At 34.8% G+C, this 27,635-nt stretch overlaps 1 protein-coding gene and 1 long non-coding RNA gene across 2 annotated transcripts; one reads left to right on the forward strand and one right to left on the reverse strand.

Annotated features, from left to right (window-relative positions):
- The first annotated feature begins 7,875 nt into the window (after positions 1 to 7,875).
- Positions 7,876 to 10,215, forward strand: LOC144961221 (uncharacterized). The gene is made up of 3 exons (XR_013643092.1): positions 7,876 to 7,997; positions 9,337 to 9,505; positions 10,041 to 10,215. It is a non-coding gene; the product is annotated as an uncharacterized LOC144961221 (long non-coding RNA).
- A 1,237-nt stretch (positions 10,216 to 11,452) lies between these two features.
- On the reverse strand, positions 11,453 to 22,899 carry LOC144961222 (uncharacterized). The gene is made up of 3 exons (XM_078894494.1): positions 22,722 to 22,899; positions 14,914 to 15,469; positions 11,453 to 12,926 (listed from the first exon to the last, which is right to left on the reverse strand). The coding sequence occupies exons 2-3, from the start codon at positions 15,464 to 15,466 to the stop codon at positions 12,655 to 12,657; spliced, it is 825 nt and encodes a 274-aa protein (XP_078750620.1). The 5' UTR covers positions 15,467 to 15,469; positions 22,722 to 22,899; the 3' UTR covers positions 11,453 to 12,654.
- Between the last annotated feature and the right edge of the window lie 4,736 nt (positions 22,900 to 27,635).

The raw sequence follows: 27,635 nt of genomic DNA on the forward strand, positions 1-27,635 counted from the left end.
AATGGGCCAAAAACAAAAAGAACTTCTTTTGACTGTGAAGCACAAAAAGCTGTCATATTTTGGACATATGCGAAGACATGATAGTCTCGAAAAAAGGATAATGGAGGGAAGAATTGAAGGAAAGAGAGGCAGAGGAAGACAAAGGAAATCCTGGACAGATGGCATCAAGGAAGCTACAGGACGGCGCATGGCAGACTGTAACGAGGCTGCAATGGACTGTGAAGGATGGAAGGCCATGACATCCGACCTCTGGAAAGAGATGGAACCCGGGTAAGTAAGGTAAGTAAGACCAGACAACCCAATCACAGACTTCTTTCAAGGGCCAGCAATCATCAAATCTGAAGTTAAAGAGGCCTTGAAGCAAATGAGCAAAGGAAAAGCCATTGGTGTGGACAACATCTCAACAGAAGCCCTACAAGCACTGGGAAACTTTGGTGAAGAACAACTCACAGACCTGTGCAATGATATGTACAGCTCAGCGTACATCCCAGAAGACTTGAAAACATCTGTCTTTATAGTACTACCGAAGAAATCAAAAGCCACAGAGTGTTCAGATCACCGAACCATAGGTATTATGTGCCATACCCTAAAGCTCCTTCTAATCATTATTCTCAGAAGAATATCTGACAAGATCAACAGAAATGTCGGCCCAGAACAGGCAGGATTTAGGAAAAACAGTGGTAATCGAGAGGGCATTTTCAATCTTCGAATGCTCATAGAAAAGTATATAGATACTCAAAAAGATATATATGCCTGCTTCATTGATTATTCAAAAGCCTTTGACACCGTTAAACACAAGGAGTTGATAGAAAGTCTCAGAACCACCGACATAGATGATAACGACATTGCTGTAATATCAAACCTGTACTGGCAACAGGTAACAAAAATCAGAATCAACAACGATATTTCTGAGCCCCTAACCATTCAAAGAGGAGTACGTCAAGGATGTGTATTATCCCCATCATTATTCAACCTATACACAGACATAATATTCAGGAACGTGGAACACCTGCCTGGTCTTAATGTCGGGGGAGTGAATATTAATAATCTCCGCTATGCTGATGATACAGTGCTTAAAGCAGAAACTGAACAAGATCTACAAGCCATTGTAGATATAGTCAAAACTGAAAGTGAAAAGTTTGGCCTGCTCATGAATGTGAAAAAAACAAAGACAATGCTATTTAGCAAGAGAAAAAGCAATGGGAAAATATCAATTGAAATAGATGGAAAGATCATAGAGTAAGTAAAGTCATTCCAATATCTAGGAGCATTATTGACAGAAGATGGAAAATGCGATGCAGAAATCATCAGATGAATTGCATTGGCCAAGAATAAATTTTCAAAAATGCATTCCCTAATAATATCCCACGACCTATCACTTACCACAAAAATACGTCTGGCAAAATGCTACATTTGGTCAACACTACTTTATGGATGCGAAACATGGTCTCTGACAAAGACACTAGAAAAGAAGCTCAGAGCATTTGAGATGTGGACCTATAGAAGAATTGCAAGGGTATCCTGGAAGGAAAAGAAAACAAATCAAGTACCCCAAACTTTAGGAATAAAATCAACAACGATCATTTTAACTATTAGAAAGAGGATAACCCGATATTTCGGCCACATCAGAAGGCACGACTCACTACAGAAGACCATTGCAGAGGGAAAGATAGAAGGCAAGCGTGGTCGAGGACGAAGAAGGACAAGCTGGCTTGGAAATGTCGCAGCGTACATAGGAAGCCCCATAAATCAATGTGCGAAATTTGCAGATGAGAGAGAGAGCTGGCGAACCATGATCTCCAACGTTGTGTCCGACATGGAACATCGGTAAAGGTAAATGTAATCTGAAACACTGTCGTACTACCATATAGCGAGCAGCTTTGTAAAATGATAATTGAGAAAAAATATGTATTGATTTTACCATAACAAAAACAAGTTGGCAGTGATTTCTTTAAGTAGTTGCATTCTGCATAGTTATTGTTAACATGAGGGAATGTTTACATTGATAAAATATACTGTTCCTCAATATATAATCCCGACAGCTAGGTGGTCAATTTTGACCACTTGCTTTGATTGAGGCTTCCAATCGTAGAATTCTAGAGGCAATTGCACTCAAATTTAGTCAATTTCCCATCTTGCCTCTAGTTTATAAAGATTTTTATCCATGATTTTGTTTGCACCACCTTACAATATACTTAATTACTTTGGCTCTTCACTCCAAAAGGAGCATAGGCCTTTAACAAATTATCTCCATCATGTCCAGCTCTGTTATAGCCTTCTATCTTTAACATGTGGATTACTTATTTCCCTCCAGATGTTTATTAGCTCTCTCTTTTTCTTTTTTCTTGCGACTTCCATGTTAAAGTCTGCCTGGTAACATTTTTTGCTGGCTTTATCAGATATGATTTAATTATCTTCATTTCTTCCTCTTGGTTTTCACATCTGTATCTTCTTGGCCTGATTTCTCCTAGAAATCGTGCTTTTATCATTTGTCCTGCCACTTGTCAGAGGGTTTCTTCTCCTACAGTTCTGGGTGGGGTTCCTACCTCCCATAGTGGGCAGGGAGGTACTTATTGTGTCTTCTATTCCCTATATCTGTTTTCCAACTTGCATTCTGTCTTTGTCTTAGAATGGGATTGCTTGGTTTTGTCCTGGCCCTGGTCGGGGTCCTAGCTGGGAGGGAAACAGTCAAATGCATAGTTATTGTATTGGAGATGATATTTTTTTCCTTGTAAATCATCTCTCTGTTATGTATTATATTTGTTATAATTTATAATGTAAGCATTTGAGTGTGTTCCTCTTAGTGGGGGCCGTGCTTGTGTCCTGATGAGACTTATTGGTGATCTCAAACTAAGTACATTGATGGTATGCTCTTGGAATCTACATCTGATCCCTATTTGCTCTCAGTTCCCCTTTGTCTTACTTTTTCTTGGATGCTTTAATTGTAATTCTAGAACTTTTTACTATCCCATTTTCTTCCTTTTTACTGGCGCTGATATAACCTAAATGTGTTGCAAGTGCCGTAAAACCCTTAAAAACAAAAAACATCTCCTACAGTTATTTATTAATATTTGTATTTTATCTTTCATTCTTGTTCAGACTTCATTTGACTAATCCATAAAGCAAAACATACTTAACATTGTTTATAAAAATAAAGGATGCGCTTGCTTCACTTAAATAGCCATAATGTTTCTCTCTGATCGACATTTTTATCAACTCTACGTCTAAGATACCTACCATTTAATGAGGGTTGGGCAAATATGCACTTTTTCTCAGTTTTTCAAAATTTTCCTGTGTTTTCTATGGCCAAATTTAGTGTAGATTATGAATCTGGTGAGTTTTTTTGAAAAAAATTTTTTTTTAGGTTGGTTCAGAGCATTTTTTTCAAAATGGCCGCCATTTTCAAGGCCGAAAGTAGAAAAAGGTCTATAACAGAAAAAGTATTAGGGTTAGAAACTTGATTTTTGTGGCAAACTATATGTTTTTGGGGTCAAGAAAACCAAATATCACATTATTTTTATAAATTGCACGCTACAATATATTGGTTTAGAGCCATTCCACTGGCTGAAAGAGAAAAAAAATGACTATATTTTTTTTTTAAAAACTTGAATTCTCCAAGAACTGCATGAAGTCAGAAAGTTTGGGACACATAACTTATGTAATTAAAACATACATCCAATATAAATTCACTCTAACAAAAAAATAACAATTGAACAGAAGGAAAACAAGCTTTAGTTTTATTTAATTGAAACTGTTTCTTTGGGATTTAACATTTACAACCAACTAATGCATTAAACGTTCATCAGATTATTTTTTAGAGAACAGAATTCAGCAATGACTCAACATCTTCATTTACTTCATTTACTGGTGCAATTGCATTTCTTATGGATGTACACAGTTCATTTTTTGTGAATTTTTGCATTATGTACTTTCCATTTTGTTTTACACGCCTCATCTGGCGAATATGTGGACTAGTAGTGAGCCGCAAATATCCAATCTCCAAGATCAGTTGGGTGTTATTCAATTGCTCAAGAAGTTCAATGCAGCCAGGGGTGATTGGTCCACCATGTTTTTTGCACTGCTCAAGAGTATTCAAAGTTTTCCTAGTTTTTTCTAACTTCAATTTTTCTTTCTTAATGAGGGCAATTTTTTTGGTTGCCTTTACTGTTTCTACAAAGTCTTTTTCAAGTTTTCGAACTTCAGAAGTCTGTTTAGAACATCTGGCCCAATACCACTCTTGTCTTTTTCCATGTTCAGGCAAATCTTTGAATGAGGAGTCTATTAGAAGTCCATTTGTCACAACAATGTTCTTCTTTGAATGAGTTTGTGTACTGACGTGCTTCCTCCTGCGACTTTCACCCTGTGGTCAAATTTGGAAAATTCTGACTCGCATCCTAAATTTGTCAGTGGTGCACTTCCCAACTTGATGGTATCAACATTGCTGTTCTCCTCGTTTCTAAAATAAGGAACCATATTGATTTGTCTCTCCACAGATTCAATCACTTCTCCTAAACATGCAGCTTCTAACTTCTCTATACCATTTGGGCTTGTTTCTTCAATTGAACACTGTATATCTTTTAAGAGAAAGAGTTTCTGATCAAAGAAGGTCTTTGCAGATGACCAACTTCTCTCTACATTCTTTTGACCCTTTTTGTCAATGCCTAGAAACTCCATTAAGGGAAATATAATGAGCTCTCCAACTTTCACATATATTCTGGCACATGCAGTGAACCATTCGTTTTGTATAAATGTGGCCACGGCTAGAACAAGCTTGTTGCTGTTAACATCTACGACAGCCTCAAAAAAGTCTTTAATGTAGTCATGGTGGCTGATAAAAATCTTTGCAAGTTCAGCAATACGACCAAACCTGTTACTAACAAAGCCTTTGAATGTGTTAGAAAGTTCAATCTTATTAGATTCTAGCCATAACTTGTATTCATTGTACAGTGAGACAGTATGTGAGGCGTGACTTGGAGAGAGCAATTTTGCAATGGCAATTAACCCAAGCGTGTGTATGGAAGAACCAGGTGATTTGAAAATCTCCTCACCAGCAGAGAGTTGCAGGATTTTTTGGATGCCTACCATTTGCTCTGTGTTTTTGAAAACCTTATCTATTGCATTGTCTATACACAAAATTATATGAGCACAGCATTTCAGTCTTTTCTCATCATCCACACCTAAGTTTTCCAAAAGAACATCCAAATCAGAACCTCTGTCTGACATCCAAAAATCTATATGGCTCTTTAAGTCCTCCACAGAACAATCAGCTAAAATGGAAAGACACTTTAACTTATGATTATAGGCAGCCGCTCCATCATCCCCAGTATGACTAAGATTTTCAATATACCCAGTTGTGAGAGTTTTTTTGGGTTGACAATTACCTTTCATGGTTATATGGTCTGTTTTAATGTCATATGTTTTATGACCAGCTGCCTTTGTTGTGTCATCAAGTCCCACAGTAACAACAGATTCTTCATTGTTCAAAAGTTGTTGAGCTACATACTTGAGACTCATATAGGATGCATCTTCTAGGTATCTCATTATTGTTCTTCGACTTGGTAGAGTGAAAGCAAGATCTTTCTTACACTTTCGCTTCTTTTTCTCATTCTGATCCCTCTCACCCCCCTCCTGCTGCTCCTCCTCTTCACTTGATGAGTAAGTTTCATCATCTTTATCATTTTCGGTACATTCATCTTCATGCTTATTTTCTGGCATTTCCCAATCCTGATGAAATAAAATGTTAGCAACATTCACCATTATTTTGCACACTTCCATTGTTGAACATGTGCTCTCACTTTGACACTGAACAAGACATCGTATCACACTTTCATTTAATGCTTTAAAGGTGTTTCTTATTTTAACCTTCGGAAATGTTATGGGAGAATCTTGGGAATTTTTTTCTCTATTCATACTCATATGTTCAAAGGTATGTTTTGATGAGGATGCGTTTACTTTTGTTGGGTCTGTAAAGAGTCTTCTCTTTGAATGAAGATTAAGGTTCCCAGAGTCAATACTCTCACCTATCACTGAATTTAGTAACTCATTTCTATTTCTTTCTTTCTGTTCATTCTCATCTTCACACTGTTTGAAGCGTTTCTTTTGAACTGAGTCCTCTCTGGACTGCTTTCTCTTTTTCATTCTCTCCCAGTCTTTGGGTACAGTGTTGGTACACATTAACTTATAACTCCCAAAACAGTTATCTTGGTGAAAATCAATATCTTCTTGTGTCATCTTTACTCCAAAGTCTTCTTCCATTTGCTTTTGGAAAGATGCATCATTACATCGTATGTCATATGCATTTTTTGTTAGTGAATCTCTGAAGTTTTCAGCATTTTCACACCATTTCTCAGTCTTGATCTTCTTTGAATTTTCATATTTTCTTAAGGCGTTAAATTTTTCATAATCTTTCTGGATTCTTTGTGCAACTGCAGGCTCTTTCATAGGGTAGACATTCTTTGTAATCCAGTCTCTTCTTAACTCATTTGCTACTATTTTACTGGCATCAGCACGGCTGTATGATTTGATACCTTTGGTAGTTTTGCATAATGCCAACATTCGACCAATAACAATATGGCCAGCGGGTAAGCTTGCAGTTGGTGTGAACTCATAAAGTTCTTTAAATGTTTTTCCAAACAAATCCTTTTTTGCTTCATTTCTTGTAGTTACGGCACTCATCTTGATGGCTGATTTTCATTCATCTGAAAGTCAACAAGTCAACAAGACATTGTTTACACATTTTGAAATGTAATTTTGAGTAATTAGAGTTGCTTCCCTTGAGTGATTTAAAAAATGGACTGAGTAATATAAATGGAACAAATGTTATTCTGTAACAAATTTGAAGTAGACAATCAAGATGACGATGGGTGACCTTGACTTGACCTTTGACCCTATTCTTTTCCCCTTTTTTCTTAGAAAAGACAGAAATTGCTCATTTTAAAGACCCAAATCACTCATTTCTATTTTATGTCACCAGAATCGTATTCTCCTTTCAAAAACAGGTTAAGACATGTGTCACACTTGTACATTTGGTTAAGGGGAAAAAAATTTATTTAAGAAATTGTTAAAAACGGCGGCCATCTTGGAAATTATGATGAGTCAATAAAAACTGAAATTTTGAACCGATTTTAATTTTGTTTTTTGTTTTCTGTGTTTGGCTTCACCTGTTCTTTACATTTAGCATAAAAAGCGTCTTTTAAAGGCATTATCTAAAAAAAATCCAAATTGGCCTAAAAAATCGGCCATTTTGCAAAAAAATGCTCTGAACCAACCTAAAGAATCATTTTTTTCAAAAAAATTTTCCAGATTCCTATTCTACACACTATTTGGCCATAGAAATCACTGGAATTGAAATTTCGACCCAGATTTGCCCTTAATGCCTCATCTCTAATTTTTTTTGTTTTATCTTTACCATGTGTTATTTGTCAGTTGTGCTGACAAAGGTTTAATCCTCGAAACGCTCATCTCATGGTCATTGTTTTCAGTATGTTTCTTCCCAATTCCTCCTAAAAATTATAGCATAACTTTTTTATTATTATTGAAGTCTTTAGGCAATCAGTCAATACAATTTTAGCATCCTTTTACATATTTTGACAAATTTCCTAAACCTCCACTTATACTCAGGTTCCAAATGAAGTTTTAATGAAGTCTTACTTTTTCATCTGTTTCTACCCGTGCCCATTAACCCTAGATCCATTGCCTTTGGATTCTACCATTATCTCCAGTTTTTCTTGCACCAATGGGGCATAAAGTTGGCGAGATCGGCACTGAACCTTTAAATATTTTTTTTAAAGATAGAAAAGTATGTAATAAATACAGTGGACAAGTTAAGCAGGTTAATTAATGAAATCCCATATTGTAACTGAAATTGGTACTAAGTCCAGAATCTTTTTAAATATTCTATTTAGTTCAATTCAGGCCTTCTCCATCAAGTAGAATTACAGCAGCAACCCCACTATCGAGTGATGAGACTGTAATTGGCACTTTATTTAAAAATCAAGGTAAGGATGAAGAAATGGCAACCATCATATTCATATCTGCGTTTTGTCTACAATAAGGATTCATTTCATTTTAAGGGGGGTGGCTTGGTATACTAAAAAAAATCAATATTATATCTTTGTTGCTTGTTTATATAAATAAATGTAGTGACATGATTAAATTGCTGACTCAGCGTTTTACACATAACTTTATTTTGAGTAGATCTCAAAACATATTCTAGTTTAAAGCCTTATATTTGGCATGTTAACTCCTAAGGACATCCTCTAAGACCTCACAGAAGCTGATTTTGATTTTCTTTATCATACTTTTACATATTCAGCTTCAAAGCGTCCCATTATTAGGCTATATCGAGGTCTCTGAATTTAGAGGATAATAACAGAGAAAACTGTCCTAACTAAAAAATTAAAACAGCTAATTTAAAATTCTCTTTGTAAGGTGATAAATTTACATCTATTAAACATTGTGGCAAAATTACGGCAAGTACTGGCAGTTACCTTTTGAAATCTACTTAAAATAGTGAGAAAAGTTAGTCAAAAATGACATTTTTATAAAAATGCAAAAATACATTTTAATTTATCCATTTCAGACCTTACCATTACCTTAAGGGTAATTTTAGGAGTTTTAGACACCTTTTTGAGTTTTGAAACTTAAGAAAACGGATTCTACAGATATTTTTACACAAGAATCACCAGAAACACAACTTTTCAGCCGAAGTATCCGATCAATTCATTACAATGGACAACATTATATCCATCAGTGGTGAACTGACATCTCATGAGCTACTGAGCTCCGTCAGCCACACAAGAGACAATGCCTGGATAATGAAGATGAAAAATCAAAAACAAACATTCTAATGAGGCTACCTTGAACATGACGGTCCCCAGCCCGTAGAAAACATAGAAGACAAGGTCCTACATGAATGGCACATGAAAGCTGAGGCTTAGATGCTATTATTAGCATCTCCGATTAATTGCACACTCTGCTTAATCGACACACTAACCTAAACTCCCGAGGGTGTACAATTAAGCGGAGTCGACTCTACTACTACTACTACTACTACTACTACTACTACTACTACTACTACTACTACTACTACTACTACTACTACCACCAACACCACTACTACTACTACTACTACTACTACTACTACTACTACTACTACTACTACTACTACTACTACTACTACTACTACTACTACTACTACTACTTCCACTACTACCACAACTACTACTTCCACTACTACCACTACTTCAACTACTACTACATCTACGACAGCAACTACAACTACCACCACTACTGTTGCTGCTGTCTTCTATGTTGCCACATTGTTGTATTCTATAGATTTCCAATTAGCTGGGCATAATGTGATGGATAAATTTGTGATGGACGCATTGACAAGTTCCAAAGCATGGACTCATCTCCAGTTTGAGAAGAACATTCGTCAGCTCCAATTACATCTTATGTGCCTTTCAGAGACTGAGTGGTGGGACATAGTGTGTCAAGAGCCAGAGTAAGTTTCTTAAAATATGTTTCATATTATCCTTATTAAGTCAACCTCTCTTGACGTAAAGATGTAACCCCCCACCCCCTCCTCCCTTTTCTTTTTTTTCTTTTGTCTCCACCCTCTACTCTTAATCCTATTAATGATCTGATCAAACCATTACATTCACCATGACGCTTACTTTTGTGGCATCAGTCTGCCCTGACAAACAGCACTTTTATCGCTTATCTTACTATTTGTCATTGTTTTAGATAGTTTTCAATTATGGGTGACAAAGGAATTTTTATTTACACCAAACACTTATTGATGTAAATTCAATTTGGTATTTGAAAAAAACTAATGATTTTTTTATTTAGTCATTTTTTCACTTTTTAGAATCAATACTTAATATACCTATTTTTGCAGATGATGTTCCTTGTTTTTGTTGGTGTTGTAGTTTGTTCCTAGTGTTTCCCTGTTTGTTTGTTTTTAAAAACTATTTATATAACCATTTGTCTGTGATTAAAATCATAAGAAACCTTTTATTTTTTGTTTATTTCCTCAGGAATGGTGGGATTGTCCAAATAATACACAGTTTGTTGACATCAAGTGGGGAGTTTTTACCAACCATTGTACAAAATCCTTATTCTTGACAGTGATCATTAAACCATGTAATACTATAATCTAAGGGTTCTTCTGTGTTAAACTTGTTTAAGTTTTATATAACATAAATCTTGTTTTAACGCTTTTAATGTCAGCCGTCCTTTTCTGAAAGATGAATTTTGAAAAGATGTCTTAATTTGATGGGAATATGAATCAGCACTGCAGAAAAAAAAAACAAAAAAAAAAAACAAACAAACAAACTTACAAAAACAAAAATTAAAAGATCAACTTTTGGATTTACCAATGGAGAACACCAAGTGATTACAGTGCAGCATGTAACTAGGTTTTATGACATCAAAATAAAAAGATATTCCCAAACACAATTGGACTAATGATTTTACAAAAGGTCCCAACAAAAATATAGCTTTAAAATATTAAACATGTCTGCTGATTTAATTAAATTATAACTTAATTTTTTAAAATACGAAAATGTCAAAAACAAAATGAAAAAGGTTTGACAGTCAAACGTACCTATTGAGTTACATGTAAAGACAATACAATAAACACAAACAAATCTTATCTTGTTGTCATCTCCTGGTTTGCTCTTCTGTTTTCTTGTAACAGCGTTGCTCTGACTTTTCGTGAAGATGTGTAGTGTAGATACTTCTTCTCTCTGTACCGAATACAGCCCAACAAATAATGAGAACAACCATGCTTCTCAAATTTGTTTTACGTCCAAGACTTAGCACTATCCTTTGGGATCTGGATAGATTTGACCAACTCAATTTTTAACGGACATCTTTTTCACGCCTAGTGATGCAGACAGTGAGTGCTGAGTCAATTAGCCTGCCCTGACAGATAATCCTTTGTTGTCAACAAGCATTGCACGCCTAACCTAGTCGAGGTCAGAGAGACAAAGGAATCGCAATGACGTGAAGCTTTTCACACGTGATATGATATTAACATGTGAAATTGGTTCAACGAGAAACATGTTTTCATTACTTTTTTTTTGTATATTTTTTAGATATTTTTCTCTAACCAAGATTGAATCAAGGTGGAGTGATTAAGCAGAGAAGGAATGTGATTAAGCGGGGCAATTATTTAGAAAAAATTCAGTTTTTCAGGAATGTGTAGCACATAAGCGGAGTGTGCGATAACTGATGTGCAATTAAGTGAAGTGAACTGTATTGGTAATATGAATATCAGGGAAATTTCAAAGAAACTGTACATTCACTTGCACGTCTAATGATAAAATTCTGTTGCCTTTAGTTTGTAATGAATGAAAACTAAAGATACCATTGCTCTCCATGTGACATTAATTGCATGCATCTGTGTGTGGAAAGGGGGGGGGAGGGTATGAGGAGCTAGGGGCAGTCGGGTCCAGGGTTTTGACTCCATCTCCCAAATATCGTATATTTTACTTCTGTTTTTTTATTTTCTAATATTTCTATTATATTTCCTTTATTTCTCGTCTTCATTGATATAAATGTCTGTTTAATTACATTATCCAAACTCGTATATGTAACACATTATAAAAGAGTACTTTCCACAATATCTTATGCAAAACCCATCTACCCGAGCTCCTGAGCCTTTTCTTGGACTGCATGGCATTGTACAATGGAATCCACATAAAGTCAACACTCTTAAAATCAAGTTCTGCTTAAAGTCATTCCTTGTTAGGCCCATAATTTCTGTTGTTTATCTAAGTGTGTTCCATTGATAATGGATAAAGTCAACATTGTTTAAAGTCAACCAATCTTTTATTACCGGAGGTGTTGGCCTGATCAGGATTCCACTGTATGACTAGAATTAGAATTAAACTGAGGTGCGATATACACATCTTTTCCTGATTTTGATAGAACCTTAAACTGTCACAAGCTCAACAAAACTGTTATAAAAGAAAAAAAAAAAAAAAAAAAAGCTGTTACACAGTGTCTTAGACCCCAGCATGCTAAAAAATTAAACACAGAGGTGATTGCTAATTAATCTTGATTTATCAATAGTTAAGTTTTTTATCAATTTGATTTTCATCGCTGAACGAATAATACCAAGACTAAAAAAGTTGTTATTATATTTAGTTTCAATATATCAGTAACAGGCTGGCTCTACCCTCCCATCACCACGAAACCCCCTATACACAAAATGTTTCCTCCATTTGTAGTGAAGAACGGGTAATACAAATTATGAGCGGGTGGTTGGATGGGAGCATCACCCTTGAATCATATACCTATGATGTTCGCATGGGTGTACGATCCGATAGTGATGTCGTTTCTTCTTCTCTTTACTAGCCTATCCTGCTTCTTTGGTTTGTGATTGTATTTTTGACAGGAGATATTTTTTTTCTGTAAATCTTCTGCCTGTTTGTTCTTGGTTATTTATAATTTAGCTTATGATATCTTTAGGTTATGATTTTGATTTACATTTGTACTATTTTTGTTAGATTGCTTGTTTTTTTTATTTCAGCGGTCTCTCATATAACCTCAATTGTGTTGGAAGAGACCTAAAGCAACAAACAAACAAAAAAACAAATTATGACTTCAGTAGCGTTTCAGTTTTGTTGCTGACATTCGCCTCAACTACATGTTGATACTTGGACACAGACGTGAAGATGCTGCATCTGTTAGGATAGACACACCAGTCACAAAGCTGGCCCCGCCACTGAGGAGGAAGCATGCAACCTCTGCTTGTTCATCTGCTGTACTGAGTCGCCCATCCAATGTACTTGCATTCCTCATAAAAGCCTCAGTCATCTCGTTCAGCTTGTCCAATTGGCTATCATCTTCCTTGCAAGAATAACGAAGGATTTTGGTGGAAACCCAACCGGGACGTATTGCATTCACTCTTACTCCTAAGTAAAAGAAATTAAATGAATATCAAATGCTAATGATGATTGGAGACTAAAAAAAGAATCATTTGATGTTAATCCATGATACATCTCTCTCTCTTCGTGGACATTGTTATAATCGTATAATTTATAGAGTTCAAATTTTTAATGATGAAAATGAAGTTTGAACAGTCCATTTGATTTATGATTTAATTGGTTCAAAGTCTCTATACTCTTCATTTTTTACTTCCAAATTTATGTCAGATAACCATAAATGCATTTTAATAAAGGAATTTAAATCATGTATTTAAGAGATTTAATCAGCAACTTTTTAAAAATGTGAGCGTCTATATACCTCATTATCCACTTATGTAGCCTCAAGCCACAAACACTTGACGAGACATAACACTGTAATACACCATTACAACCATGATCCAATAAATCAATAGATACAACGCTGTCTCTGAGCGTTGTGAGAAAATTTTGGTAAAAAGACTCTTCCAAGGAAGCAAGTTTATGGTTCTCATAAATGGAATGGAATCTAGGACTTGCAAGTCACAGGTGAGTACCATACCACGAGACCACAAGCCGCACACATTTATGTGTATGATGATTCATCAAATGTTATGGCTTAATTGCTATAGTGGAAAACTTCCAAGTATAACCAATACTGAATATTCACTATTAATGCATGAATAATTAAGCCCTTAATTTTTAATGTCATCAGCTATAAATATGAACGTATACCTGGCCAGACTCTTGTGATTAATATTAATTTTAAAATGAACTTATCAATAAATTATAGCTTAATGACAACAAAGTTGTCGAGGTCATTTCTGATTAAAGTGGTGGTAGGGCAATTAAAATTTGAAGTGACATGTGACGTTTCGCTCGATTGAGATTTTCAAATGAATTCATACAGTGGAATCCGTGTATATGGGATCCGGATATAACAGGGATTTTAGGCTCGTCCCACCATCACTGTTATACCGAGGTTTTTCTGTACTTCTTTCTGATGTTTCACAGAAAGTATTGAAAATTTAAAGATTGAGAGATGATAATTCCGTCAAGAAATCAAACTGAAACTGAGAAGAAAGATTGCGCTCTTCTATTATCTAACCTTTATAAATATTATTCGTTTAGTTTAAAACTGTTATATTACAAGCGTACATTTCACCAATCAATACGTCTTTTCTGACTATAATTATCAAGTCTTACATACACCGTGATCATAATTTATTTTGTGTGTATGTGTGTGTGTTTGTGTAGGTATGTGTTTGTGTGGGTGTGTTTGTGTGGGTGTGTATGTGTGTGTGTTTGTGTGTGTGTTTGTGTAGGTATGTGTTTGTGTGGGTGTGTTTGTGTGGGTGTGGATGTCAGTTCATTGTATTCTAGTTTTATATGTTTTATTTATATATCTATTTTTGGTTTTGATAATGATGAGATTTGATATAGCCTACATATTTTTTATCAAATTTCTTGCAAACAAGTTTTTGTTCTTAAACAGGTAAATATTAATATTAATAAATGTGTTCTTTTAGAAATTTATGAAGTGTGACTCTCAACATAAAATGTGCATTGAAAGAATTGAAAACAATATTTTTTCGATGATTTTGAGAAACCGGACTTTGAAACATATTTTTCTTCGTTATGTCATTAACAAATACCCCAAATGCTCTCTATAACTGTCTCATCTACCTCAACGCTTAAAACAAACAAAGCTTGGGTGTTTCTGTTTTATTTTGTTTTCTTTTGTTTTTTTTGTGTGTGTATGTATGTGTGTGTTTTTGTGTTTGCTTTGTTTTTTTTTTTTTTGGTTTGATTTGAGTATTTTTTTTAAAAAAAGGAGTTGTAATGTTAAGATGTGTCCCAATCCAGGGGACATTACTCTTTCTTGTGCAAAGTTTTACATATTTCTGGAAGTCGCTCATGCCATGTACTTATAGGAAAGAAATACCGGAGAGAATAATAAGGAAGGGGAAGGGATTCCGGGGTCTGCATAATACTTTACCTTTGGGTCCTAGCTCCCAACCGATAATTGTTGTAAGAGCTTCGACGGCAGCTTTTGCAATGCCATAAGGAAATTGACTGCCAAAGACACATGTACTAGATGAAGAGGACACAACGACTACACTCCCCCGGCTTTTCACGAGATGGGGTTCAGCGTTCTGTAGCAGGAACAAGGTTGACTTGAGAAGGGAGTTGAAAGATTTATCAAAACCTGCCTCGGTTTCGTCAAGAAATGATGTCACTGCATTTAATTCTCCTGCATTGGCCACTAGCATATCCAATTTGCCAAATTTTGATACGGTATTTTCCACTGTCTTCTGTCGGACATTGGGATCATTCAGATCACCTTGAACAATCAAGAAACGAGCGGCATTATCCCCACCACTGGCTTTCTGGCATTTTTTATTCACAGACTCCAGCCTTTCACGATTTCTTCCACAGATCGTGACACATGCCCCACTCCTTGCTAACATCAAAGCAATGGCCTCTCCTATTCCACTGCTAGATCCGGTTACGATGGCCACTTTGCCGTCCATCTTGTATGATGACGTCATTTTCTGTCCACGGTGGAAGACAAATGAAATTACAATCGATCGAAAGCGCTGTGAAATTATTTGCAGGTCTGATAACCCAAATTGTTATGATCTCACGGTTGTAATGTATGGAAATATTCTCAAAGAAGTGGCAATTCGGACTCGAAGACTCGGGAGACTATTCAGACTCGAGTCCGAATAACCGCAGCCTGTTCTCAATCTAACGCAAACTATAACAAGCTCATAATTAAAAACGAAGAACTATGGAAAAGAAACACAGCAGAAACATGTGGGAGAGGAAATAGGAAGAAGACGATGGAGGTGGATTGGACATACCCTTAGAAAGAAATACTCCACTATAACAAAGAAAGTAAATGACTGGAACTCTCAGGACAGAAGATCACGGGGAACACGGAGAAGAATTAAGGAAGCTGATATACAGAGACATGGAACGAGATTTAAAAAAAAAAAAAAATTAGCTCAGGATAGAGAAGGGCGGGAACTTTGTCTGTGGCCTATACCCTGACCCAGGGTGAAAAGGGCAATGAAGATCAATAATAGAAATAGTAGTAGTAGTAGTAGTAGTAGTAGTAGTAGTAGTAGTAGTAGTAGTAGTAGTAGTAGTAGTAGTAGTAGCAGTTGTAGTAGTAGTAGTAAAGTAGTAGTGGTGATGGTAGTATTAGTACAAGGTCGTAGTAGAGGTACACCCACATACCCCCCCCCCCCCCCCCCACACACACACACATATATATATATATATATATATATATATATATATATATATATATATATATATATATATATATATATATATATACACTGGCGGTCGGTCTATTGAGCAAAGTTGTTTTGTGCCGCCCTATAATTTTCAAATTTAGCAGATACTGCTTTTTGTCTCAATTTTTGCCTATGCTGATTTTTGTTAACACTCTCTCCTGTCTTATACTTGCCATGATTGGTACCTGTAACTACTGTACGAAGGTTGTGCGTCATCACGGACGGCTCTCTTTTTCTTGTTGCCCCACGCGAGGCGAGATGACGTGCGACAATGAGCTGAGGGTTGGGTATGGGGGCTACCATGAGCCAAAAAGTCAACAGGCCGCCCAAGCATTTTATAGGAAAGACTTGTTTTCTTCTGTTTAAAACCACGGCTATCCACTTCCCACCAGAAACAACTGATACTCTTGACTGCTAAAATAACTAGGTCAGGCCGGCAAATTTAATATTGCACACCTTGAGTCGTGACTTGGGAGAAATCAAAACCATATCAATTTTATCATTGAAAGAAAAGGTTTGTTGTAATCAAACCATACGGATGAAGAAAATTACAATAAATATAGATCTTATGCTATTCGTTTTCCTCAAATGGATGCTAATCATCAATAAGAATATTACACAAATCATTCACCGAGTAGAGCCCCACGATGCTATAAATAAGATTCCCAGTCCATTATCCCGACACACACAACAGTTCAATTTGTAGTTATTAGTTATTATGTTATTGTCTTTGGAGTAGATAAGGAGTGCATTGAGGTTGGATTTTCTATTCCTTCTATTAATGACTGTTATCACAGTTGATATTCGAAGGAAGAAATTTATATGGCAGTCTAATTGCTGTTGTCATGTTGTTCTTTTAAAAAAAAAATGATATTCACAAATCTCAATGAACAGACGTGTATCGCAATCCATACCGAAACAACAATGAAAGGATCCATAGACTTCAATGATCGGATGCTATACAATTTTTTCTGTAGCGGAAAATCGACAAATGGACCTCTTTTACATAATATATGCCCGTCGTAAATGCCCCTTATGTGAGTATATCTCTTCAAAATTCAAACCACACATGACCCCCCCCTCCCCCCCCCCCCCCCCCATTTTATTTTTACACACAATATACACACATTCTAAAAAAATAAACCCACTAGAACATTGATATTGAGCAATTTCCGCTAAGTGAGCTCAAGACACTTAAAAAGGGCTCCTAAGCCAAAAGCAACATGAAGACGAGACATGATGCCTGTTGGGCGAGATAACATTTTCCTCCAACATAATCAACAATGCTTCTGGTCAGGTACTTACTCATTTTACACCTGAGTACAGTGAGATAATGTTTTCGATCCATGCCGCCTTAAATAAACAGCCAGCAACCGCCCCTGTATATATATATATATATATATATATATATATATATATATATATATATATATATATATATATATAGAGAGAGAGAGAGAGAGAGAGAGAGAGAGAGCGACTTTATGAAAGATTACAAAATAATTATATACATCACGGTGCCACACACTGATCTTCATTGAATGTGGATGAACAAAATTAATAAAAAATAACCGGATTATCACCTAAGTCAAGGTGAACCAGACATTGAAATTTGAATGTAAATTATAAACATTTGTTATATTATAAATCGTATAGAATGCTACAAAAGTAACGCTATCATCAAAGAAAGAAAATAAAAGAGTTGTCTAGTTAAAGGAGACAAACTAACTCAATGCTTTTAGATTTATCGAAAGCTTTTAACCCAACGAGCCGGTCTGAGCATGTTTTGCAGGTCTGGGCCCAATTTCATGTAAGTGGACTAGATTTAGTTATTTACTTGATGTTACCAGCACAAAATAGCCGAATTAGTCACTATCCTTACAACACCCACTTCTTCTAGGCAAGAGCTTGGCTAGTCAGAGGCTAGAAAACGTTCATAAAATTCGATTTTTAAAAAAATTCACTTGCTCCGCTCAGGCTTAAGACGAGCAAGGCATTTACTTGACTAGTAAATAACCAGATCCAGTCCGCTTGGGCCCTGATACCCAGACATATAATAATAATAATAATAATAATAATAATAATAATAATAATAATAATAATAATAATAATAATAATAATAATAATAATAATAATAATAATAATAATAATAATAATAATAATAATAATATATAATAATAATAATAATAATAATAATAATAATAATAATAATAATAATAATAATATATCTTTATTGTCCTAAAAAAAGTGGCAATTTGTCATTTGGTGACACATTTATAACAATACAATATTGACATAGACACACTCACACAGATGCACACTAGTAACATAGTAATCATCGAAAAAAAACAAAAAAACAAACCGAACAAACAAACAAACAAACCGGCATCAACAACATCATCATCATTATCATCATCATCATCATCATCATCATCATCATCATCATCATCACAACAACCTTCCTAATATTTTCGTTACAATCCTTCACTTTCACCATTCCCCTATAACACCATTCACCATCTTCCATTCCATCATACTCCATATTATATTATTCCTGTAACAAGCTATGAGAGGGAAGGCCTGTGGTCCTCCTCTCTCTCTCTCTCTCTCTCTCCTCTCTCTCTCTCTCTCTCTCTTCTCTCTCTCTCTCTCTCTCTCTAATTATGGGCCCGTTTTAATATTGTTGTAATGGACAATATTTTGCGTTGGTTTGAGAGTATATCCATTACAACATAACAGTTTTGGGTTATCAGACCTGCAAATAAGTACACTTCTCTTCTAACCCAACGAGCACATCTCTTTTAACAAATTAGACCGACACTTTAGAAGTCTGCCTTGGCTTGTCCGGATGAGAAAGGAATGTTGGACCACGTGGTTGGGCATAAGGCTAGCAAACACACTCGTTAAAAAAAAAAAAACAAAAAAAAACTCTCGTTACAAAAACTTCCCCCGGGAACACGCCGGGCCTTGATGCTGATGTACAAAGAAGGAAAGAACTGGAACTGGAAACTGTGCGGCTATGTGGTCTAGTGGTATGACACTCGCTTTCGGATCGGAAGGTCCGGGGTTCGAGCCTCGCGCTCGGCGCATAGTTGAGTCCTTGAAAAAGGCTCTTTACTCACATTCTCTCACCGTACTCAGGTGTAAAATGAGTACCTGGTCGTTAACAGCAGTGTCTTTGTCCGAAAAATTGTAATATCGCCTTACAGGCAGCATGTCTTGTCCTACATGTTAAATGTTGCTGTTGACCAGGGTCCCCTTGTAAGGCGATTTGAGCACATTTAGTGGATATTGCGCTATATAAAGCTCAATTTTTTTTTAAAAGTCAGCCGAGGATAAAGGACGATAACAGCACGGCCTAGACTGATGGCCATAAAGCATAGCCTTCGATGGCATATTCTTCGTAAGTAGGGTTATGTGCCCAATGGTTCCTGAGTTCATCCCGGTCTCTATGACATTAAACAATAGCAAAATAAAAACTAATCTATCGTAAAGTGCTTTCCGCCGTATCTAACAGACCCAGCTACCCAATTAACTGCTAGGCGAACATGGGGGTCAAAGTCAGAAAGATATCTCGACTTCACTCAGGATAGATTCGACCCTCGTGCGTGTGAAGCGACTTTTCTGCTACTGAACTATTGGGACCACCACAACATAAGATGTATAGAATTTAAATACAAAAAAATGAGATACATTGTTTAAGCTATAACTCCGGCCAAACATTAACAGTAATTGCAGCAAAGTTGAATGAAATTACACCAGTAAGACCGTGGCACCTCGGGAAAATAGTTTTAGGATAATTATGTACAATAATGTCATTGATATAGATCTGACTTCAGGAACTAAACCAAAATTGCATATATTTGTAGAATATAGTTCCTTACTTGTATAGACAAATAAATGTTGGAAAATAATAATGCCATTGATAGAGATCTGACTTCAGGAACAAGACAGAGATTACATATATTTGTAGAAGATAGTTCCTTACCTAGACAAATAAACGTTGAAAATGATGGTATAATTTCGCAGAAACACTTACGGTACTTTGCATCGTAAAGTACTTTCCGCCATATCTAACAGACCCAGCTACCCAATCACTGCAAGGCGAACATGGAGGTCAAAGTCAGAAAGATATCTCGGCTTCACTCGGGATAGATTTGACCCCTGTGCGTGTGAAGCGATTTCTCTGCTTCTGAACTATTGGGACAACATAAGATGTATAGAATTTAAAGACAAACAAATGAGATACATCGTTTAAGCTATAACTCCAAACATTAACAGTAATTGCAGCAAAGTTGAATGAAATTACACCAATAAAACTGTGTCACCTCGGGAAAATCGTTTTAGGATAATTATGTACAATAATGTCATTGATAGAGATCTGACTTCAGGAACTAAACCAAAATTACATATATGTGTAGAATATAGTTCCTTACTTGTATAGACAAATAAATGTTGGAAAAGAATAATGCCATTGATAGAGATCTGACTTCAGGAACAAGACAGAGATTACATATACTTGTCGAAGATAGTTCCTTACCTAGACAAATAAACGTTGGAAATGATGATATAATGTCGCAGAAACACTAATGGTACTTTGCAGCAATTTAGAAGGAAACATCCAGATATATGCAGATTAAGGGGCCCCAACATTTCAGTTGGTCGAGTACAAGTTTCACACGCGAAGGGCCCGAGATCGATCCCGGGTGAAGTCGAGTTTGTTTGGGTTTTTTTTCCTGACCTCCGGCAATGATTGGGTAGCTGGGTCTATTACTGTTAGAACGATGTACTTACGATATACTGGAGTCATACATAAAAGGTAGCAAGAAATTGCAATTGTCGGGTTCACGCCAAAGAAACCGGAATAAACTATGGTTCCACGGGCCTAATGACTCTGAAGGATAACCAAAACTAAAACATAACAAAACAAAAATTTAATGCCATATTATAAAAACCATAATCAAATCAGACCAAAAACCGAAAGCGGTAAAATAACATAAACGAAATTATATGAAAAATGATAATACCACCCCTCCCCCCCCCTTCCCCCCCCCCCCCCCCCCCACACACACACACACACATTTTTTTTTTTAAATAGCCCGCTTTTCTAAAAGTGAATAAATAGAGAAAGAAATAAAACATTTTTACCTGTTATTTGTGTTCGATCTCCGAGTATAACCCAATGAATTGATTTTTAAAAATTGTTGCTGCACGGTGTGAGGGTTTTAATTTTTATAAGGATAGTTTTTGTTATGGACATTTTCATCGAATTACGCTCGGAAAGAGTTGCTCCCCTTTGTTGTTAGCTAATCGATCTTAGTTACAGCTTAATTAGTTATTATTCATTAAGTCCATTATTTAAATTTTTTTTTTGTGCCTACAAACATCAGAGTGACATATCTTCTCTAGAGAAGGATGCACTCTTTGTTCCGTACTTTCAATGTTTGAGTTATCTATACTGTTTTTTCTACTTACAATGATGTTGCGATATACTTGTATCTACTTAGCTTATACTCCGTAATAAAACTGTTCTCTCACATTTAATCACTTAAAGCTTCTGAGTTGAGTGATTCCACAATATTACTCTGGTGTCCCGTCAAAAACACAACATGCAGCTTTATACCCAGTGGTCCTATTAAATTAATATGCAAACGGTAATATAGGTAATGAAATGTTGCTGCACCGTATCTGACCCCTTACAATTTGCATATCAATCAAATAAAAGTGTTGATGATGCCATTAACCTTTTGTTGAATAATATTTACAGTCATTTAGATAAACCAAAGGCATATTGCAGAATTCTTTTTATTGATTTTTCTTCAGCATTCAAACACGATTCGGCCCATTTACTTGTTGAAAAGCTGAAATGTTAGAATATAAATCCCCATTTGATTCCTGGATTTTAGACTTTCTTTTAGAGAGAGCACAATTTGTAGAAATTAATGGAAACGAATCTAATAAAATAATTATCAATACAGGAGCCCCTCAAGGGTGTGTTCTCTCTCCTCGCCTCTTTACGGTTTACACAAATAACTTTACAAGTGACTAGGTCCCAATTTTAAAATTTGCTGATGACACTGCCCTTCTGATGATGAAACGGCATACAGGTCTGAGATCGATAGATTTGTTGGTTGGTTTGAAGATAACTCCCTGAAATTAAATGTAGGAAAAACCAAAGAAATTCATCAGTCCGCTCAAAATTAACAATCAAGCTGTTGAGCAAGTTTCGACTTACAAATATTTGGGTATTTTAATTGACAATAAATTGCAGTGGCATTTACAAACCGATGCTGTTATCTCTAAATTGAACAAAAGAATGTATATAATTCGGAAACTTTCAGAATTTGACATAGACAAAACTTTATGCACCCTTTTTTATAGATCTGTTTTGGAGACCGTTATTACTTTTTGTTTTACAACATGGTGTGGAAATGCCAGTATTTGCGACATTAATAAGAAAATTGATAGGATAATTAATAAAGCCAGGAGTTATACTCACCCAATTTCAAATGTGGAAGAACTATTCAAGAGATTTTGTCTAAGTAAATTTTAGAAAGTTATGAAGGATGGCGATCACCCCCTTCACAAATGTATTAAGTTCTCCATGAGCAGCCGTCGCCTTATATATCTATAAAAACAAGGACAACACGTCACCTGAGTTCAGTTTTACCACATAGTGTTCGAATTTTTAACGCACAACTGTTCGGACTAGAGACCAGAAATATAATCTCAATTTATCAGATCAATATATAAAGTGTCGCTATTAATTCTTAATTCAATGTTTTTACATTTGAATACATTTACATATAAATTCAAACCAGGGGTCATAGGGACAACATATTTCATTTTGTAATATATATATATATATATATATATATATATATATATATATATATATATATATATATATATATATATATATATATATATACATATATATATATATATACATATATATATATATATATATATATATATATATATATATATATATATATATATATATATATATATATATATATATTGAATCGTGTTTGATACAAATATGGTACGAAAAGTGCTCGACATGTAGTAATGGAGCGAATTATTATTTTTAAAAATATTTACCACAATGTTTGAGACAGTCTACATTAATGTTTCAGGCTTAATTTGCCATCGTCAGGACTGAGTTGTTTTGTTGACTCCAACAAAACAACTCAGTCCTGACGATGGCAAATTAAGCCTGAAACATTAATGTAGACTGTCTCAAACATTGTGGTAAATATTTTTTTTTAATAATATATATGTATATGTATATATATTATATATATATATATATATATATATATATATATATATATATATATATATATATATATATATATATATATATATATATATATATATAATATATATATATATATATATATATATATATATATATATTTATGCATGCCACGTCTGTAAACGAATTTCCATTTTTGTTTTGTTTTTGATGAATAAAGTATTTTATTATTATTATTATTATTATTATTATTATTATTATTATTATTATTATTATTATTATTATTATTTATTATTATTATTATTGTTGTTATAATAATAATAATAATAATAATAATAATAATAATAATAATAATAATAATAATAATAATAATAATAATAATAATAATAATAATAATAATAATTATTATTATTATTGTTATTATTGTTATAAGACGTCTATTATTATTATTATATTAATATCTAAATGAGTTCTGATTTACAATTGTAATTTTCACATGCTTGGTCACGTGATCGTTTTGCATCGACCAATGCTTACCTTCACCAAAGTGACAGGCTCTTCAAGGGATCACACACGCACATGCGCGTGCGGGCACGCAGACACACACACACACATACGTGTATTCGGCCTTAAATGAGGTCTGTGTCATTCAAACACACTATAGAAAGAACTGCTTTAAACAGTTTTTATAAGACTTTTTGGCAAGAAGCAATCATCCACAAGATGATTGCAACTTTAAATTTGAGTTAAATATTATTTGAAGCTTTATATTGCCACGAATCAAAATGGGGACATGTGGCCAAAGGAGGTCCAATGATGGGTAATGTGTAACCAGTGTGTATGTGGAATGAGGCCTTATGATTTGTGTGAGAACAGATTGAGGTCATAGAATAAAAACCCCATTACCATAACTTGGTAACTAAGACTCATGAGAGTTGGAGCTTATTCCAGTTTGGGTAAGAATGAAGTAAGACACCAATGATGCATTACTCTCAATAGGATTCAGGATGCTAGTATTATCGCAGAGACACTTTCCCCAACAAAACCGGTACTTGTTACACCTAGGTTGAATGGAGCAATCAGTAAATTTTCTTGAAAAATTGCAATGGACTTAGCCAGGTTCGAATTTGGACCGCTTGATCCATAGTCCAATCACCTGCCAATTCAGCCCCATAAGTACAATGCATCTCATATTTTTAAAAAAATCAAATGAAACCAATGCCAGCTCAACATGCCTTCTCTCTGTGCCTTTCTGGCACTGATTTGCCTTTAGCTAACTTGTACAAATTATTAATAGTAGTTATAGAGGTTCAAATCCAATACATGCACAAATTTGCTTCCAGACAGGATAAGAGTCGTATTGAATCAGGACCACATCAGCACAATGCATCTTGTACAAGCCGAGCTGGATCTAACCAAACTCCAGTAGCACTGTTTGTTCTTTTGATAAAGACTTCAAACAGCTCTCAAATTTATTTGCAATTTTTGCGAAGAGAACTGAAATACCCATTTTGTTTTTCTATAATCCAGCTACAAAATCTCCCCATGAGCAATATGGGAGCAGGCACTGATAAAGCATGTGCAATTGGTGGATGGGACAGTGCGATACAACCCTACTGATTGCATACAACCTTCATCCAATTAAACGTGACCTCTCCAGGCAGGGTGCACTGTATGAAACAAACTTAAATCGCCATCATGAATCATAGACGTGTGACAAAACAAACCACAATGAAACATTTTAAAAATTGCCACAACTGTTGAATAATCATCAAAAGGCAAGAATAAATTTTAAATGAAACTTTATTAAACACGTTTCGATTGGCTTTGTATTAATTACAATTACGTTGATTGGGAATGTCCACGAAACTAAATTAAATAAGTGTTGTCATGTTTATCATGAACCAAGAAAATTTCACTTGATTGTTACTGATACACAACCAACCAAATAATATTTCGAGGGTTCAAATCATAGATAATTTTAGTAGCTTTGAATGCCGATTCATGATGTATAAAGATCAAATATAAAAGAAAAATACACAACAAAAATTATAAGCTACATGTAAGCATAACAAGTAAGTTTATGGGGAATATAGGATCCTGTGTTCACCTGTGTTCCTCTTTAGGATCAGGATAGAATAAATTTAATAATAACATTTAAGGTTGATGAAAGAATGAGTAAAATCAAAACTAATACTAACCAGAAAAAGGTATGATAAAAGTCTGATGGACGAATGAAAGCTACTACTTTAGGTAAAAAATAAATTCAAGTTTGAAACGAGTAACACTGAATTGGATTTAAATATTAAGTAACAGCATTAACCATGGCAGTAAGGGTTAGAGGCCCGGGGAAAAATAAATTAAAAAATGATCCTTTTTGAGTTCATCCCATCACACAGAAAGTGCATTGAATTACATTTAAATCTAAATCATACAAATCATTTAAAAAGTGAAGAAATGTAGGCATCATGATTCATATTTTAACAGATAACATTTTTAATAGGTTTTCAACCAATTTTTCAAATACAATCTATATAATCATAACAAAAACATTTGTGAAAAAAAAATATGATGGTGATGATGATGATGATGATGATGATAATGGTATATCACTTTTATTTACTATTCATGTACTCAGATTAATTTTCTATTTTAACTTGATTAGAAATCTTCGGTATTTTATTTCTTGTTGCCATCAATTCCCTTCCACATTGCTTGAGAATTCTAAAACATAGCATTTCCAACCTTTTCACAGTGTTAAATTCAGTACTTCTCATAAGTCGTAAGACATTGTGAATATTAGGATTACCGATTAATCAACATTGAATTAGACAACATATATTTCTTTCATTCTCATTCGAGGAAAAACTAACAGACAGTGATATTCATATTCTTGTTTGTTTGTTTGTGGGATTTAACGGCGCTTTCAACACAAATTAGGTTATATAAGAGCCAATATCCATATTCAATAATCCCACAAAGCTCACATATATACTTTTTTCTCTAACTTATTTTTACCCCATCTCTCTCGTTCTATTAGAAACAAATGCAAACTTGTTTGTTTATCCAACCCCTGAAAATACCGTCTATTGCAGTGTAGTGGTCAACTGTGCACTAAACCTTAAGTACCATTTAAAGGACAAGGTCAAGTGCAAGTTGGAGATTACTATGGAACAGGAAAAATAGACAAGCAGGTGTTCAGCCCACTGTATCCTTCCTTCACTGGCTCCATGAGTAAATACACTCAACAGTATTAATCATACAAGGCCAATGAACAAGTTAATGTAGCCTATTTAGCCTCTCCCTAATGCCAACTTACTAAGTCTAATTTTTGTGATAGAAATACGGTGAGACATGTTCACCATATTCAAGTATTCTTCATATTTAAATTATGACCTGATGTTCTTGAAAAGTTTAAATGAACCTGTATTTGCCACCTCTTCATTCCATTCTTGTATATACATGCCTTGTATTCTTTGTAAAGAGACAAGAACAAATCAACATGTTTTACACTTTGTAATTCCCAATAAATCCCCAGACCACAATGGTACAATAAAGTTTTTACTAGACTAGCCCAGGTGACTGCATTTGGATTAGAAACAGTCATTTTTAACAATTCATCATATATAAAATTATTAACAAAAGAGAGCATTTATACAACACAATATCCACTAAACGTGCTCAAAGCACTTTACAATGGGTCCCCAGCCACAACAACACTTAACACAAAGGGCGCAGTGGAAGCGTGCTGGGCCCATAACCTGTTAAGTTTGACATAATTTAGGATGACGCAGGATATTTTTGTAACTATGGTTTTTATTCAAACCCAAAGAACAACATATTAATGTGGAGACATCGTGAGTGAATTTTAGTAGGAAGGAATCAACAGTAAAAGTGAAAGGTAAACACCTCCTTATTTATCATGAGTGAATGCCCTTGGTTCAAGGGAAATAACCAACAAAGTATTGTAGAGAAACATTATTACACAGTTGTTTCACTTAGACCATTAGAAATCATAAGATCATACTAATAGTAATAATACATAGAAATGATTCAACACCCCCACTTGATCTAATGATTCTAATTGAAATTTAAAACTTTTAACGTACATTAATCCATTATAATATATAAATGTTGGTTTATCCATTG

Source organism: Berghia stephanieae, unplaced genomic scaffold, assembly GCF_034508935.2.
Source record: "Berghia stephanieae isolate SIO BIC M18660-M18661 unplaced genomic scaffold, UCSD_Bste_1.3 scaffold18, whole genome shotgun sequence".
Taxonomy (NCBI): domain Eukaryota; kingdom Metazoa; phylum Mollusca; class Gastropoda; order Nudibranchia; family Aeolidiidae; genus Berghia; species Berghia stephanieae.